Consider the following 19,421-nt stretch of genomic DNA (forward strand, 5'->3'; position numbering starts at 1 on the left):
GACTTTACTCTTATATTTCGCCACTTTTGTTGCTCCTCTTATTATTTGTTTAGGTTAACAGTAGGAACTGTGAAGAGCCGTATGAGCCTGGTGTTCCTGATGGGTATTCATTGATCGGAGAGACATCTCACTGCAGTACAGCATAGTGGGGCAGTTTTGCCATTTTGGTCTCTGTAAGAGCTGAGTGACAACCCCTGCGGGCGGCCATATCGGTTGTCAGACTGTTTGCTAAGAAGTGTATAAAAGAGGAAAAGCTTAAAAGACGACCTCTCTGCACTGTGCAAAAGTTTTAGGCAGGTTTGGGAAAAAAACACTGCAAATAATATTGCATACAATAGAAGCGTTACTGGTTTATTGTTATCAATTAAATTACAAAGCGAATCATGAAAAGAGAAATGCATTCCCCATCAGTGTCTGGTGACCGCCATTTACCGTCATCACAGTTCTTGAAGGAACGCGGCAGGAGGTTGCACCAAACATCTTGGAGAACTGACCCCAGATCTTCGGTGGATGTCACTTGTGGAAGTCTGTGATCCCAGACAGACTGGATAATGTGAGGGATCAGCGCCCCTGGGCTCCTCGTTATTAATGACAGTGGCTGGATGTTGGGGGTTGTTCTCCTGCTGCAGAATAAATTTGGGGCCAATCAGACGCCTTCCTCATGGTATTACATGATGGATAAGTATTCTCAGCATTGAGGACGGCTGATGAGCAGAGGAAACGGGGCAGTATATATGTGAAAGTCTGACATGCCATCCTGCATAAGTAATCCCTCTCCTCTATGGCTGCAGATTCCTCGTGGCTCATCACATACTGGAGATATGCTGGCGAGTGATCAGCAGCTAACCCAGTCACAGCCCCCCACGTCCTGGGTATAGGAATTAGCGGGTCGCCCGGGAAGGGAACCCGTCTACTGTCAGCCACACACAGTTTCTTTGCAGATCATGGCAGCCTCATATAGGGAGAATATGGCCGCCGCACTGGGCCTCTGTATTCTGTGCTGATGGCCCCTACAGGGTAACAATGGGGGGTCCTGCAGGATGGAACCGGAGCGCTGCAATTTCCAACCCCAATATGATGAAGAATTACCGGTGGTGCAATCCCCTGAGAATCACCAGAGAGCAGTGACCGTGGGCTGATGAGCATGTCTGGACTCCGCTACCCCCATTTTCGGTCTAGAAGTCCCATTTATAGTATTTTTCCTGCTTTATCCGGTGGCCGCACCAAGATTCCTGCTGTCGGGGAATGAAAATATTCCCATTTATGGGCTAACAATGTACAGACTTCATCCAGTTCACAGCAGAGGGTTTGCAACAATTGCATCCTGCAGATATCAGCGGGTTCAGAGGACTGTGGTCTAATGTGTACGGGCGACTATAATTCATGGGTGATTGTCTAGACGGCATACATTGGGGGTATTTATATCCAAGCCCTTTCCACTTCCTGCCGCTTTCAACTCAAAAATATTTCACGAATCCGTTCATTCCTCAACCAAGAATCTGCAAAAACCCTAGTCCATGCCCTCATCATCTCTCGCCTTGACTACTGCAACCTCCTGCTCTGTGGCCTCCCCACTAACACTCTCGCACCCCTCCAATCTATTCTAAACTCTGCTGCCCGACTAATCCACCTGTCCCCCTGCTATTCCCCGGCCTCTCCCCTCTGTCAATCCCTTCACTGGCTCCCCATTACCCAGATACTCCACTACAAAACCCTAACCATGACGTACAAAGCCATCCACAACCTGTCTCCTCCATACATCTGTGACCTCGTCTCCCGGTACTTTCCTGCACGCAACCTCCGATCCTCACAAGATCTCCTTCTCTACTCCCCCCTTATCTCCTATTCCCACAATCGTATACAAGATTTCTCTCGCGTATCACCCCTACTCTGGAACCATCTACCACAACATATCAGACTCTCGCCTACCATCGAAACCTTCAAAAAGACCCTGAAGACCTACCTCTTCCGACAAGCCTACAACCTGCAGTAACCACCGATCGACCAAACCGCTGCATGACCAGCTCTACCCTCACCTACTGTATTCTCACCCATCCCTTGTAGATTGTGAGCCCTCGCGGGCAGGGTCCTTTCTCCTCCTGTACCAGTTATGACTTGTATTGTTCAAGATTATTGTACTTGTTTTTATTATGTATACCCCTCCTCACATGTAAAGCGCCATGGAATAAATGGCGCTATAACAATAAATAATAATAATAATAATAATAATAATAATAATTTAGTAAGGAAGAATGTCTGCTGCCACTCAGATGCCGGCATCCCAGGCGCCTCCTGGACAACCCCTTTAAGATCTGCATAAAACTAGAAATCCCCTTCAAATTCACTATAAAACCGTTTCACTTTTAAAGGAGTTATCCACATTTCTAAAACTGACGACTGGTGGGGTTCGGACTCCCCGCACCGCTGCCGTCAGCTCATCATACAGCGCCATACGTTCAGTAGTGGCTGTGCTGGGTACTGCAGCTTTGTCCCTTTAAATGTACAAATAAATTTACACAATTAAATAACGAACCCGACATGAGGGTCTTAAGATTTTATTGGCATTAACCCTTTATGCAGCTTGAACTGCAGTGCCAAATTCAAGGAATCTGTCATGTCTCCTTATTGGTCATTAGTAGAGGTGAAAAGAGCAGGGAAGCGACTTGTCACATCAATATCCTACACCCGACCTTCCCCTGGATCTTTTAATCTGCTGCCCCCAAAAGTCCTGCTAAACACAAAAATACCCTCCCCCATACAAACATGGCGGCAAATGCTGCATATTAACTTATATTGCTAATTCCAAAATATTAACTGCTCTCTGCACCTCCACAAATTAAAAAGGGCCGACCCTCCCCCCCCCCATCCTCCCCAGCAGATGGGACAACATGGATGAGAAAAGTGGCCAGGAAGGAGGAGAGGGCCTGTATCTAGAGGCAGAGGGTTCTCCGCTCCACCGCCGGCGATCCTTACGACTTCACAGGCTGAATGGAGAGCAGGCTGCCAAACTTAAAGTGCTGAATTACAGGAAACTTCTCCAGACACTGCAAGAGATAAAGGGACAATCCGAGTTAGAGGACACAGCAGCACAGAGACACAGAGCAGGCAAGGAAGGACAGGGAGGCAAGAGGAATGAAACCACAAATCTACATCCTGTATCATACCCCAGAGCTGCACTCACTATTCTGCTGGTGCAGTCACTGTGTACATACATTACATTACTGATCCTGAGTTACATCCTGTATTATATTCCAGAGCTGCACTCACTATTCTGCTGGTGAAGCCACTGTGTACATACATTACTGATCCCGAGTTACATGCTGCATTATACTCCAGAGCTGCACTCACTATTCTGTTGGTGCAGTCACTGTGTACATACATTACATTACTGACCCTGTACTGATCCTGAGTTACATCCTGTATTATACCCCAGAGCTGCACTCACTATTCTGCTGGTGCAGTCACTGTGTACATACATTACTGATCCTGTACTGATCCTGAGTTACATCCTGCATCATACTCCAGAGCTGCACTCACTATTCTGCTGGTGCAGTAATTGTGTACATACATTACATTACTGATCCTGTGTTACATTCCGTATTATACTCCAGAGCTGCATTCACTATTCTGCTGGTGCAGTCACTGTGTACATACATTACATTACTGATCCCGTACTGATCCTGAGTTACATCCTGTATTATACTCCAGAGCTGCACTCACTATTGTGCTGGTGCAGTCACTGTGTACATACATTACATTACTTACTAGATTGTAAGCTCTCACGAGCAGGGTCGTCTTATTTCGCTTTTATTATTGTATTGTTAACGTTCTTACTTATGACTGCTGTGTTTGAAACTGTTAAACTGTAAAGCGCTGCGGAATATGTTGGCGCTATATAAATAAAGATTATTATTATTATTACATTACTGATCCTGAGTTACATCCTGTATTATACTCCAGAGCTGCACTCACTATTTTGCTGGTGCAGTCACTGTGTTTATACATTACTGATCCCTAGTTACATGCTGCATTATACTCCAGAGCTGCACTCACTATTCTGCTGGAGCAGTCACTGTGTACATACATTACATTACTGACCCTGTACTGATCCTGAGTTATATCCTGTATTACACCCCAGAGCTGCACTAACTATTCTGCTGGTGCAGTCACTGTGTACATACATTACTGATCCGGACTTACATCCTGCATATACCCCAGAGCTGCACTCACTATTCTGCTGTTGCAGTCACTGTGTACATACATTACATTACTGATCCCGAGTTACATCCTGTATTATACTCCAGAGCTGCACTCACTATTCTGCTGGTGCAGTCACTGTGTACATACATTACTGATCCTGAGTTACATCCTGTATTATACTCCAGAGCTGCACTCACTATTCTGCTGGTGCAGTCACTGTGTGCATACATTACACTACTTATCCTGTACTGATCCTGAGTTACATCCTGTATTATACTCCATAGCTGTACTCGCTATTCTGCTGGTGCAGTCACTGTTTACATACATTACTGATCCTGTACTGATCCTGAGTTACATCCTGTATTATACCCCAGAGCTGCACTCACTATTCTGCTGGTGCAGTCACGGTGTACATACATTACATTACTGATCCTGAGTTACATCTTGTATTATACCCCAAAACTGCACTCACTATTCTGCTGGTGCAGTCACTGTGTACATACATTACATTACTGATCCTGTACTGATCCTGAGTTACATCCTGTATTATACCCCAGAGCTGCACTCACTATTCTGCTGGTGCAGTCATTGTGTACATACATTACTGATCCTGAGTTACATCCTGTATTATACTCCAGAGCTGCACTCACTATTCTGCTGGTGCAGTCACTGTTTACATACATTACATTACTGATCCTGTACTGATCCTGAGTTACATCCTGTATTATACTCCAGAGCTGCACTCGATATTCTGCTGGTGCCGTCACTGTGTACATACATTACACTACTGATCCTGAGTTCCATCCTGTATTATAACCCAGAGCTGCACTCACTATTCTGCTGGTGCAGTCACTGTGTACATACATTACTGATCCGGAGTTACATCCTGTATTATACTCCAGAGCTGCACTCACTATTCTGCTGGTGCAGTCACTGTTTACATACATTACTGATCCTGTACTGATCCTGAGTTACATCCTGTATTATACTCCAGAGCTGCACTCATTATTCTGCTGGTGCAGTCACGGTGTACATACATTACATTACTGATCCTGAGTTACATCCTGTATTATACTCCAGAGCTGCCCTCACTGTGTGCATACATTACCGATCCTGAGTTACATCCTGTATTATACCCCAAAACTGCACTCACTATTCTGCTGGTGCAGTCACTGTGTACATACATTACATTACTGATCCTGTACTGATCCTGAGTTACATCCTGTATTATACCCCAGAGCTGCACTCACTATTCTGCTGGTGCAGTCACTGTTTACATACATTACAGTACTGATCCCGTACTGATCCTGAGTTACATCCTGTATTATTTTCCAGAGCTGCACTCACTATTCTGCTGATGCAGTCACTGTGTACATAGATTACTGATCCCGAGTTACATGCTACATTATACTCCAGAGCTGCACTCACTATTCTGCTGGTGCAGTCACTGTGTACATACATTACTGATCCTGAGTTACATCCTGTATTATACTCCAGAGCTGCACTCACTATTCTGCTGGTGCAGTCACTGTGTACATAGATTACTGATCCCGAGTTACATGCTACATTATACTCCAGAGCTGCACTCACTATTCTGCTGGTGCAGTCACTGTGTACATACATTACTGATCCTGAAGTACATCCTGTATTATACTCCAGAGCTGCACTCACTATTCTGCTGGTGCAGCCACTGTGTACATACATTACTGATCCCGAGTTACATGCTGCATTATACTCCAGAGCTGCACTCACTATTCTGTTGGTGCAGTCACTGTGTACATACATTACATTACTGATCCGGAGTTACATCCTGCATCATACCCCAGAGCTGCACTCACTATTCTGCTGGTGCAGACACTGTGTACCTACATTACATTACTGATCCTGTACTGATCCTGAGTTACATCCTGTATTATACTCCAGAGCTGCACTCACTATTCTGCTGGTGCAGTCACTGTGTACATACATTACTGATCCGGAGTTACATCCTGTATTATACTCCAGAGCTGCACTCACTATTCTGCTGGTGCAGTCACTGTTTACATACATTACTGATCCTGAGTTACATCCTGTATTATACTCCAGAGCTGCACTCACTATTCTGCTGGTGCAGTCACTGTTTACATACATTACATTACTGATCCTGTACTGATCCTGAGTTACCTCCTGTATTATACTCCAGAGCTGCACTCACTATTCTGCTGGTGCAGTCACTGTGTACATACATTACTGATCCTGAGTTACATCCTGTATTATACCTCAGAGCTGCACTCACTATTCTGCTGGTGCAGTCACTGTGTACATACATTACTGATCCTGAGTTACATCCTGTATTATAAGCCAGAGCTGCACTCACTATTCTGCTGGTGCAGTCACTGTTTACATACATTACATTACTGATCTCGTACTGATCCTGAGTTACATCCTGTATTATTTTCCAGAGCTGCACTCACTATTCTGCTGGTGCAGCCACTGTGTACATACATTACATTACTGATCCTGAGTTACATCCTGTATTATTTTCCAGAGCTGCACTCACTATTCTGCTGGTGCAGCCACTGTGTACATACATTACATTACTGATCCGGAGTTACATGCTGCATTATACTCCAGAGCTGCACTCACTCTTCTGTTGGTGCAGTCACTGTGTACATACATTACATTACTGATCCGGAGTTACATCCTGCATCATACCCCAGAGCTGCACTCACTATTCTGCTGGTGCAGTCACTGTGTACCTACATTACATTACTGATCCTGTACTGATCCTGAGTTACATCCTGTATTAAACCCCAGAGCTGCACTCACTATTCTGCTGGTGCAGTCACTGTGTACATAGATGACTGATCCCGAGTTACATGCTACATTATACTCCAGAGCTGTATGCACAACTTTACTGATTATCACTGGAAACCATTGAGCAGCTTGTTGTCAGATACCCTTTAGGCTACAGTCAGACTTCAGATGTTGGCCGCGGATCTGAATTTCGACCAGCAGGGGTTCGGCACACTAGTACCGCTGTGACTCAGGTGAGGTGGTTTTCTGCTTTTCTGTGCAGATTTCATGTGGATTTAGGCACCACATTTATCATCCATGTGAACATACCCCTAAACAGCTCACTTTATAAAACCATCACTTCCAAGATACTGTAAAACCTAAAGGGTGCTTGGAGATTTCAGCTCTGAAGCCCACATATTTGTGAATGCAGTCCTGTACACAGATCAGGATCAGTACGAGGTAAAACATCTTTCACCTCTATGGTTTGGAGGACATTTGGGTGGCAAGGATGGGCATGGTGGCGTGCTATAGATTCCAGCCAAAAACCGCGCGGTGTGTGAACTGCACCTACAGCGCTGTGCTGTCAGGCAGTGGCGATGGAGGCTCCGCTCTGCACAGGATGAGGTGGGAGGGCGCGCAGAGCTCTGTGTGTGAGCTCGGTCTCTGCAGGAAGTTTCCACATGTGTGTGTGGGAAGAGACCGGGACAGCACAGCTGCGCTCCCCAGCCCACCGGGCAGTAAACGCCATTAGCTGCTGGGGGCCCCCCATCTGCAATGTATTATCAGCCTGCGGCACAGCCAGGGCGGGGGGCTTCCTGCTGGATCTAAATGGAGCTTAATGGATTCTCAGCCATGTTCAACACTTCTGCTTGCAGTCAGTGAATGGACACATTCATTGCTGAGTAGAGGCGAACCACAGGCGCAGGGTGTGCCACATGGTTATTCCTAAAATATAGGTTACTGATGGAGCCTGAGATTGAGGCTCTGGATCCTGGGAAAGCTGCACCACCGCCACGCCATGTACCGTCTATGGGTCTGTCCCATAGAGGGTGAATGGAGCAGAGCTCAAGCCGGCGGCACACAGGATGCAGCTGGACCCTGAGCAATCAGTAAGCTGACCCATGTCTATTGCTTAGGATTTTGAGAAAATCCCTCTAGCAATGACCCCCCGCAGCTGTGCAGGAAGAGATTTGCTGTGGGTGAATGTGCAATACCTGTTGTGGCCACTACGCAGATGGCGGTGCTGTGCAGCCTCACAACAGATCAGCACCAGCTGACGGGCGGGGGGTTCCTGGTGTCACATCCCCACCGGTCTGACATTAATCCAGCCTAAGAATAGGTCTTCAATATTAAAGTACAGGACAACCCCCTTAAAACTTTCACACATTTTAGCTGTATACCGCCTGTAGCAGCGGACTTTGGCAGGACTGGCTGCTCAATTAATGGGTATCAGAGGGACCTCCCATCTCCCACCTATGAGGATCAGACATCGGCCCGTCCTTTTATTCACAAATCAGCAACAAAATCTGCGCGCTACAAGCTGATTTTGCTGCAGATTTGTCGCTGATTTCGCTCTACTCCAACAGGGATGAAATCTGCAGGATTATGCTGCAGAACATAAAATCCGCACAGTGCCTTCAATCTCCAGCAGAATTTGTTTTCCTGCTACATATATGTGGGAGTTTTCAAAACCTGACCCCCCTAAATTTGCAGCAAATCCCGAAGGTGTGAACATGGCCTGAAAAAAAAAAAATCTACAAGTTGTGGACATTTTCTGTGCAGAAAATCTGTGTTTTTTCTTTACGGCTCCCGGAGACCAGCGGCACCCCTGCTTGTGTGGTGCAGACTGTGAGACCCCCGATACCTCGCTCCGGATTTTAGTTGCAGGCGGGCAGCTGCCGGTCCCGCTGATGTCATGAGGGAGGCTGGGGGGTGTAGAGATCAGGCCGCCTGGAATTCCAGCCAGGGTGAAAGTTCACTTCTCTTCCCAGAGACTTGGGGGCCTGGTGGAGGCTGAGCAAACACCAGAGAGGGCTGCAGAGCTACAAGAGCTGCGCTGTTCTGCGGCGGCAGAGACGGAGCCTCATGTGTGAGGGGAGCAGCAGATGAAAGAAGAGGCCTATCCTCAGCACTGACACACATGGCCGCAGTGTGCTGCCTCTGCAATCCTAATGCCTGATAATCAATACCACACCTCCCTATAGCGCCAGGGAAGCCGGGCGACGCTCGCCCTCACACCGCCACATGCTGCTCTGCAGAGACGGGTAATAAGCCACGGATACAGCGGCCGCTAGGTGACATTTGTTAGGGTGACCATGGCAGACGACTCATCCTGGGCTGCCAGAGCGAGGAGACCACACTGAAAATAAGACATGGGACCAATCGGGTGAATACCATCTGCTTCACACACAGCTCCAAACGGGGGTCTACTGCAGAGCTGTAAAGATAAGGGGGTCCTCCCACTCGGTCCGCTTCTGGCCTCACCAAGCCTTGTCATGTAAAGAATGCTCAAAAAGTTCTACAACTGTGTTTTGTCAATAGTTTCTATGCGTCTCCATGGTAACAGACTACAAACAACCGCCCCCTGTGTAGTCAGATCTTGTGTCATGAGTTAGTGTGCTTTCACATTGCGTTCAGGCCCCCGTTCACTGGCTCCGTCGGAGGTAACTTCTGAACCGGACATATGTGCCGACAAGACCTTAGACTAATGGTGCTGGCAGAGCGAATGTGTGCTCTGTCGTGCATCATTTTTGGGCGTTTACTCCTATTGGGGGTGGACACTCAGACACAGTCTACTTAGTCTGATTTTCTGCCTCCAGTAGGCGTATACACCCAAAAATGATGTAAGAGAGCGCATGATGGCTCTGCCGCCACCACTATAGTCCACGGCCCTGTTGGCGCATATGTCCACATCCCGTTTTGTAAGCTCTGACGGCACCAGTGAGCGACGCCTGAACGCAATGTGAAAGCACCCTGACTCTTCTCCATCTGTCAGCAGGTAAGCAGTCAATAACCATGCAGATACATTGGACTGCATAGGAGCTGTATACACAGAACGGTAATTTTTTAATTTTCTTAAAGAGAACCTGTCACATCGTACATGCAATCCAATTTGTGGACAGCACGGTAAAAATAAGGAGAGTCTTTCCATGTGACCACTGCAGCCAATCAACAACCACTGATCGTACGCAGCCTTCACTTTTCTGTTACTGACCCGTTAATCGTACGCTACCCCACAGCCATGAGCCATTTTGATGAAAATGTATGATTTCAACCAGAAGTCACCAATCATTGGGTAAAATGTAAGAAGGAACAATGGTTATATCGAACTGATCCCAGATAGTCATGGCCCGGTGTTCCTGACCATGTATGATCAGGATGGACCACTAATGTCCAAAACGGGCCAACATCGCCTGTGTCCGCACAATGAGTCCTCACTGATGACCCAACTATAAAACTACTTTTATTTAAAGTGCATGACCATGCACATCATTAAAGGGGTTGTCTCATGCCCTTTCTCTAAGAGCACAACAATCCTCTGCCTCCTCCGGCTTGTGGTGCTCTCCTGAGAATTGGTAATGCGAGCCATCATTATGGTTGTGCCACTGGTCAAAACAGTGCGCTCTCTAACACAAGAGGGGCAAAAGGTGCGCTGAAGGTGGATGGATCCAGCCCAGCGCTTACAAGCTGTATTACAAAGATCTTGCAAGTGCTGCACTTTTTGCCTAGGAACTCAACCACCTCTGATTGACTGCAGAGGTGCCCGTAACCTAGGCAACAAGTTATCAACTTCAGACTTAAAAATGTTGTTTTCTAATAAGAAGTTGCTTCCTGTAACAAGTACTTGACCAGAAGGCGAGTAGACCCCACCGACTCCCAGCAATTAGCTGTAATCTATGGAGAAACTCCCTGCAGCTCCCCTACTGGGGGAATAAAGAATTACATGGCGCCTATAGAAATCAATGGGCTGTGTGTGAAATGCGTGGATGTGCGGGGTTCCTCTGACCCCTCTATTAACCTGGATCTTGTAGGGGATTATTGGATTCATACATATATATGTAATTGTGTTTAGCTCTGCAGCGACTCGTGCCCCCCGACACCGCTCGGGTGGACCCCGCTGTCCTGCCCGCACCGGGCCTCTGTATAACACGGAGAGACAACCGGGAACAGAGCTTTCTTAGCAGGAAGGAGACAGCGCAGACTTCCAAGAGACTGGCTCCCAGATTACAGAGGTATGTGGGTGGGACGCAGCACAGGATGTGGAGCCGGCAGCGGAGGGGGCAGTGGAGGAAGGACTGATTCACAGCTCCAGGAACTTTTCACCTCAGTAATTCTATTCAGTACATGTGCTCGCCCCTTTCACGGGTTAACAAGCAAGCCTGTGGTAACATTAACCCCTGCTCCACTGGGAAGTGTATGGATCTTCATTATCATTATCATCCTAGAGGGAGGCCAGAAAACCAAAGCTGCTCCAATACGGAAACATGTCCGCCTGGAGATGAGCGGCTTTATCTTTGTATGTGTGAGCGAAGGGGCCGCCATCCCGTCCTCTGGAGATAAGCGGCTCCGACACACGGTTTCGGAATTTTCCGCTATCCTTTATTTCTCCTAGAGATCAGCGGCGCCACATTGGCCCTGCCTTATCCCCCTTTGCTCTAATTTGGGCTCACAGCAGCATACTCCACCGCTTCCATATCGCAGAATATGGCGGCAGAGGCTTTTACATAGCGCAGCATTTGGTTTCCTTGCAGTCAGAGGAAACCACATTGTTAGGCTGCCGTCACACTAGCAGTATTCGGTCAGTATTTTACCTCAGTATTTGTAGCCAAAACCAGGAATGGAACAATCAGAGGAGAAGTATAATAGAAACATATGCACCACTTCTGTATTTATCACCCACTCCTGGTTTTGGCTTACAAATACTGATGTAAAATACTGACCAAATACTGAGCGTGGACGGCAGCCTTATTGTAAACCCGTAAAAATATCGTGCAGACCAGCCTGATAAGAAGCAGGGGGGGTGGGGCAGCAATAACCTGAGCATGAGGGGCAGTGACCCGAGCACTGGGGCAGCAACCTGAGCATGGGTGGGGGGGACGATAACCCGAGCACGGAGGGGGGATGAAATAACCTGAGCATGAGGGCAGTAACGTGAGCACAGGGGAAGGGGGCAGCAACGTGAGCACAGGGGGCAGTAATTTATGCCTGTCCTGCCTCCATCTCCTTTGCTATGGTGCAGTAAAGCAGCAGGATGCAGCAATTACTCAAGGCTATGGCCACGCACATTCTCTACTGAAACACTCTGTGCTGATGGATGATTCCCCCCTTGAGGTTGTTATTTTGCACCCTGTGACTTGGGCATATGACGCTGTATGACACAGACCCCAAAACCGCCATCCAATGCACAGCGAATATTGTGTTTCGGTACCAATTCTGCTGCCCAGCGTTTTTCACACCCAATGTCAGATTGGGCAGGAGAGTTTGCCGGGACAACCCCTTTAATCTGCTAGGATGGTAGGTGTTCCAATGTGGCTAGTTTGATTGAAGCACCCAATCCTTTTGTTTTCAGGGAAGAGATGTCAATGACACCTTACATTCCCTGGAAGCACACAGGATCTCTCCATGTCCCCACTGAGGTGCTGACAGTGTGCGTCCGGCCCCTCACCTCTGCCTTGTACATGCGGATCAGGCCCTGGTTGACTTTCGCCCACGTTGGGACGGCGCTGATGTTCCACAGCTGATTGGAGTGTTCTGCGAAGGGTCCGGTCTTCATCTGGAAGAGAAATAATCATCAGATCCAACCTAAATGGAATATTTCTACTGACGCCAATGAGAAAATCGAATATACAGCAGCTGGCATACTAAAGACTAAGTCCAAAAAATCATCACTGTGGGGGGTGAATGACCCAAGACCCCCATAAGGTCCAGGAATGAAAAGGCCGCTACTGTCAGGACCACAACACCAGTAATAATGGCAGCTTACTGGACAGGTCATACAGCGGACCCCTGATATCAGTTATGGACAGGGGCTGCTGTATGACACAACCCCTTTAATACACACAATTTCCCTGCAATCATTAGGATTTTGCTTCTTTAAAATCCGTGTCCATCTCTGACATTACGGTTGGGACAAAAAAACACACGGTACAACTGATTATTATTATTATTTATATAGCACCATTGATTCCATGGTGCTGTACATGAGAAGGGGTTACATACAAATTACAGATATCACTTACAGTAAACAGACTAAAACAATGACAGACTGGTACAGAGGGGCGAGGACCCTGCCCTTGCGGGCTAAAGGTACCGTTACACTAAACGACTTACCAACCATCACGACCAGCAATACGACCTGGCCGTGATCGTTGGTAAGTCGTTGTGTGGTCGCTGGGGAGATGTCACACAGACAGGTCTCTCCAGCAACCAACGATCAGGAGAACGACTTCGGCATCGTTGAAACTGTCTTCAACGATGCCGAAGTCCCCGGGTAACCAGGGTAAACATCGGGTTACTAAGTGCAGGGCCGCGCATAGTAACCCGATATTTACCCTGGTTACCATTGTAAAAGTAAAAAAAAAAAAAAAACAGTACATACTCACATTCCGATGTCTGTCACGTCCCCCGCCGTCAGCTTCCCGCACTGACTCTGTCAGCGCCGGCCGTAAAGCAGAGCACAGCGGTGACGTCACCGCTGTGCTCTGCTTTACGGCCGGCCGCTGCTGACAGTCAGTGCAGGGAAGCTGACGCCGGGGGACGTGACAGACATCGGAATGTAAGTATTTACTGTTTTTTTTTTTTTTTGCAATGGTAACCAGGGTAAATATCGGGTTACTAAGCGCGGACCTGCAGCGATGTTAGCGGGAGATCCAGCGACCAAAAAAAAGGTCCTGATCATTCCCCAGCGACCAACGATCTCCCAGCAGGGGCCTGATCGTTGGTCGCTGTCACACATAACGATTTCGTTAACGATATCGTTGCTACGTCACAAAAAGAGTGACGTTACAACGATATCGTTAACGAAATCGTTATGTGTGAAGGTACCTTTACATCCTACAGGATGGTGGGGAAGGAGACAGTAGGTTGAGGGCTGCAGGAGCTCTGGTGTTGGTGAGGCGGTAGCTTCGGTAGTGATGAGGCGGCAGCGGGGTCAGTGCAGGCTGTAGGCTTTCCTGAAGAGATGAGTTTTCAGGTTCCGTCTGAAGGATCCGAATGTGGTTGATAGTCGGACGTGTTGGGGCAGAGAGTTCCAGAGGAAGGGGGATATTCGGGAGAAGTCTTGGAGGCGATTGGATGAGGAGTGAATAAGTGTGGAGGAGAGGAGGTCTTGGGAGGACCGGAGATCACGTGAGGGAAGATATCGGGAGATTCGTTCAGAGATATATGGAGGAGACAGGTTGTGGATGGCTTTGTAGGTCAGTGTTAGTAATTTGAACTGGATACACTGAGGGAATGGGATGGCGAATGGGAGTAGCGAGGAGAGAGATGCCAGTGGTAGGATAGAGTCAGAGAGTGTGTGGGTGTCTAGGTGTGCAAGGTTTCTGCGGGGGTGATCTCCTATAATTTTGTGTATACAGCTCCTATGCAGACCTATGTGTTTCCATGGTGACAGACTACAAACAAACCCTGCATGTAGTCAGATAGTAGTGCGGTCTACTCCTTTCTGTTTGATTCTTCCACTTTGTGTAGCCTGCAGTTGGAGCAACCGTGGAGACGTCTATGTCTGCACGGGTGCTGTATACACAAAACGGTAGCGGATTTCTTTTTTAATCAATACTAGTTTGGTAAGTTGTTTTCTTTTATTTATGTGATGGGTAGGATATGTTGAGGTTTTGGATATGTGCAGCACAGATCCTCATCATTATTGGAAGTTATTATTAATATTCCTGAAACGTGGCAGATCACGTCATTCCCTGATCAGTCCTCTGGGGTGCGCTATCTACCCTCACAAAAATTATTGTCTGCCTAATAAAATCAGGGGGTGCTAGAGGTACCTTAACTGTACCGTCACGTCATCGGTGCCGCTCACCCCCCAACCAATGTGGAAGTAGCACAAGAATAATCCTTTAAAGGGATTATATGAAATGGAGAAATTAAATAAAAAAACAGCGCCCCTCTAGACTGTATGTGGTATTACAGCCCAGCCTGATTAGAACTGGTCACCTCTCTTGCTTTTTTTCTATGTTCTTTCTCCTAGAAGTTCATGAATAAATGGACAACTGGGTGTTACCAGCTCTGGGGGTGTGTCACTACACACGCTGATATTGTCCAATCATTACTGTGTAGGAACACGTCCCTTTCTCGCTAATAACGGCTACGGCGTCAATTCCTTCACTTCCAGGAGGAGTAACAGAGGAACGGCACAATGCAAAGTGATAAGAGAAGACGTCACAATATCGGGACATTGCAATACCGCACACAAGCCAAGCGGTGGCGCTGCTTTTATCACAACGCGGATATCCTATAGGGTCAGCGATGGCGTCCCTTCCTGGTGCTGGAGCCGCTGGTAAACGTCAGTACCGTTGGGCTGCCAATATCTAATAAAGCCGACACTATTTTTTTTTTTGTGTGATTAAATCAGGGATGGGGGACGCACGCAGCAAGGACATCGCCGGTCGCCATGCCCGGCCACATGTGGTTGTAAACAATGACGCTTCCGCTGTAATCGCGGAGTGCTGAAAAATAAAAAAAATTAAAAAAAGCGAGAACGGAAAAATAAAAAAAAATAAGAAAAAATCCAGGGAGAGATCATGAGAGAAGGCAAAGAGAAAAAAGCCTGAGCCATCACATGATGGAGAGAGGGAGAGAGCCAATCCTGCAGTAACCTCGGGGGGATTGTGTGAGTCAGAGGAGCCATATTGAGCAGGAAATTACTCACAGGCTCTGCGTTCCTGACTCTGCTCTCCCCAGAGAATGAGCCTTTTGTAAATGGTTCCTCAGTCAGTAAGAGGAGGGGGGCAGCGGGAGAGATGAGAGCAGCCCCTTCCTGTCAGTTCCTCCCTTTCTCCAGGAGAGGGGGGGAAAAAAAAAAAAAAGAAAAAAAATCTCTAAATTTAGAAGGGCAGATTGAAGCGGGAGCTGTGCAGGCAGAGCGGAGCACAAAGCTCTGCGCCTTTCAATTACCGCTCGTCTCTCGCTCCCGTTAAGTCAGCATCGCTCATTCCCAACGTCTCTGATCTCATCCTTTGTGGTGCGCTTTTATTAACCCCCTAAGCGCCCTCCCCCGCAAATCCCTTTTAAAAAATACGAGGATTGGTACGGAGCGTTTATTTCGTGAGACCCCCAGATGTGCGGAGGGAGATAATATACAATAAAAGGGGGATTGTCCAGGAACTGGAAAGTTTAGCTTAAAAGCAGGCAACGTGATAAAAAATATACTCGCTCCCCCGCCGCTCCAGCGCTCCGAGGGTCTTTGTCTACTTGTCCTGCAGTCATGACATCAAGTACATCCATGTGACCGATGCAGCCAATCAATGGCCTCGGCATCACTGCTGCGGCTACTGATTGGCTGGAAGTCTACAGATGCTAAAGTTACGAAGGAATTTTAGAATTTTTTTTTTTAAATTACAGACAATCCCTTTAAATGACTTTCTGTTTCTTATCTGTCACTAAACCTATACCGAAGCGCTGTACACAGATTGTAATTACTCACATCAGGCCCATTGGGCTGTCCAGCACCTAACGATAGATGATCTGTCCTCAATATGAGATCATGGGGGTCCGGCACTCGGCACCCCCAACTCGGCACCTGTAATCTGCTCTGGCCTGTACACTGCTTAGTGCTGATCCCCCATTCACTTGTCGGGTGTCGGACCCCCACCAATCTCATCTACAGACAGGTCATGAATTGTTACGTCCTGCCTGGACAACTCCCTTAAAGGGGTTTTCTCCCCCTCTGGGTAGCCATTTTCACGGCCATCTCTCCATTCCTGGCAGTGAGTGACAAGGTCCAGTTCTTGGGGGAACTTGCATCTATTGGACATTTATACAGTATATGCCATAAATGTTCCGCCACCCCTTTAATTTCACACAAACAAGCAGGGCTGTGGAGTCGGAGCCCATTTTAGTGGAGTCAGAGTTGGAGACATGGAAATTGAGGAGTTGGAGTCGGCGGTTTGGCTTACTGACTTTACAGCCCTGCAGACAAGGAAAGGAAATACAAACTCCATCCATGTGGAACCACTGCTGCAAAATAGTGAGCCATGGTGCTGCTCATCTGTCCGCAAAGATCCCTATTCTAGCGATCGGTGGGGGTCCCAGTGCTAGGGGCCAGTGGATTAATCACAGAAAGTCCAATTAACAGGCGAGGAATAGGCAGCATGCGCTCACTTCTTACAGCGCCACCACAGGCGAAAGGAAGCATTACACCACTCCCATTGTAGTGCATGGACGGGCCGGGTCTTCCGGAGTGACACTTCGTAGCCGTTGTGGCTACTAGATTTCTATCTGTATCAGACTACCTACATGGAAGTATGAAAACGGTGATATATTCATTAAAGGGCAAAAAAAGAATGAAAGGAGAGCATCATTAAGGGCAGCAATCGATGGAACTGGTGGAGATTAAATGCAATATTATACAGGAATTCTTAAATACTTTCCCGAATACATAAGCTCCGAGGCACCAGTTTATTTTACTTTTATATGGAAATCTACCAGTGCACGGAGAAAATTTCCATTACAGAGCAGCGATGGCTAAGGCCTGGTCTGCAGCTGCCATCTAATGCTCCGGGCAGGCAGCATCCTCAGTGGCTGACCCCGGGACCATATACCGGCCTCAGTACGGACAGTGTGTGCTCCAAGAGGTGGAGGACGGAAAAGCTACAGAAATACTGATCGCTCGCTGACTTGTTGCATCAAAGTGACCCCAGCAGTCTGTCCAGATGCAGAATATTAAGTACTCTGTTCAGGGGAGGGGTGGACTACAAGTTCCAGCACGCACTGACTACATAACAGTCTGAGCTTGGCCTCACCCAACCGGTGGAGTTCCCCCGCCGTCTGGTGACATGTGAAATGAATGCGTTAACCTTTAACCATGTGGGTGCAGTTTACAGAGCGGCTCCGTTACAGCACGAGCCTGTTCTTTAACTACTGAGTCTATGGAGAAAACAAACACTGCACCAAAAACTGACATTAATGGACTCCGGCGCCACCTAAGAAGACCCCAAATAATATAAATTCCGGGGGCATAGATGGCGGATGAACGATAGCCCAGCCAGTGGCGATTTGATGTGTATTATGTATGAGCCAAGAGTTCACATTCTCTACCATGGGGTTGTCCATGGCTCAAAATCCAATAACAGTATATAAAATAACAGTACGGACCACACTAATCTGTTGGGCCAGCACCGGTGCTCCTGTGACCCCACCGCACCCCTCCGGACGGTGAATGCTACAACACTGGTTGTTGCGGTCAGTTGCTGAACCTACCGGTATGACCGCTGCAGCCAGTCACTCCAATCTTTCGAGGATAAAATACACTTTAGTAAGCGTTAGCCCTCCTATGCCAGATGTTTACAGGGCCCTCACCAGCCTTGTGCCCGCCATCTTTGTTCCTCAGACTGTGCTGATGTCGAGCGCTATTCTCCCCAGACAGACCACCGACAGGACAGCACAAGTGCACATACCCACTAGCAAGACCCTATGTAATATAGAGTATAAGCAGGGCTGTGGAGTCGTAGTCATGGAAATTGACAAGTAGGAGGTTTGAATTACCGACTCCACAGCTCTGTCTCGGTTGTGGAGTCGGAGCCGTGGAGTTGTAGTCGGAGCCCATTTTAGTGGAGTCGGAGTCATGGAAATTGAGGAGTCGGAGTCAGAGTCGAAGGTTTGGCTTACCGATTCCACAGCCCTGGGTATAAGAGCTGAATACCGGATAGATCCGATATCCAGACTGACTGACCGGTCAGACATGTGGACTGGCACTGACTGTCTGCTTTGGGGCAACCACCCTGCCAATCCCGCTACGCCAACCATGAACCGCAGCCTTTCACTTGTTTTTTTCTGGCCACACTGCTCACCTGTGTAATAAATAGGATGCACTCCAGAAACATATAATCCTTGTGATTCTCATTCACCACCTTGTCGTCCACAAAATGCCGGGGCTCCAGGGAGGAATGATCTGCAGAAACAATGACCACATGTTACACACCGACCTCCGGGTCTATGGGCGACTACATGTATGATTGCTGGCTCAGAAATGGAAGACGCAGTCCTGCCCTACAACGATGCTCTTCTTACCTACAAGCTGAGCGCTGCCCCATATAAAAGGCAGGAACTGGAAGTCGTCCAGGCCCCAGACCCCTTGGCTGCCGGCAGGCTCCATCCTGTAGGTTTTCTGCAGTTTCCTCATGACCTCAAGGTAACTGTGAAGCAGAAAAAAGAAAGTCTCCATCATAATGCCCCATGTTCAGCAGCATAAAGCCCCAGCAGAAAGGTCCGTCCTA

The 19,421-nt window shown here is 47.8% G+C and overlaps 1 protein-coding gene across 1 annotated transcript in view; it reads right to left on the reverse strand.

Annotated features, from left to right (window-relative positions):
• Window positions 1–2,539: 2,539 nt before the first annotated feature.
• The window catches only part of PTPA (protein phosphatase 2 phosphatase activator), a 42,445-nt gene continuing 25,563 nt past the window's right edge, over window positions 2,540–19,421 (reverse strand). The window contains exons 7-10 of the mRNA XM_069748169.1: window positions 19,216–19,340; window positions 18,996–19,096; window positions 12,644–12,751; window positions 2,540–3,044 (exon numbers count right to left, since the gene is read on the reverse strand). Of these exons, the coding sequence (XP_069604270.1) occupies window positions 2,970–3,044; window positions 12,644–12,751; window positions 18,996–19,096; window positions 19,216–19,340 (409 nt within the window). The 3' untranslated portion in view covers window positions 2,540–2,969. The remainder of the gene's footprint in view (window positions 3,045–12,643; window positions 12,752–18,995; window positions 19,097–19,215; window positions 19,341–19,421) is intronic.

Source organism: Ranitomeya imitator, chromosome 2 (assembly GCF_032444005.1).
Source record: "Ranitomeya imitator isolate aRanImi1 chromosome 2, aRanImi1.pri, whole genome shotgun sequence".
Lineage (NCBI taxonomy): Eukaryota > Metazoa > Chordata > Amphibia > Anura > Dendrobatidae > Ranitomeya > Ranitomeya imitator.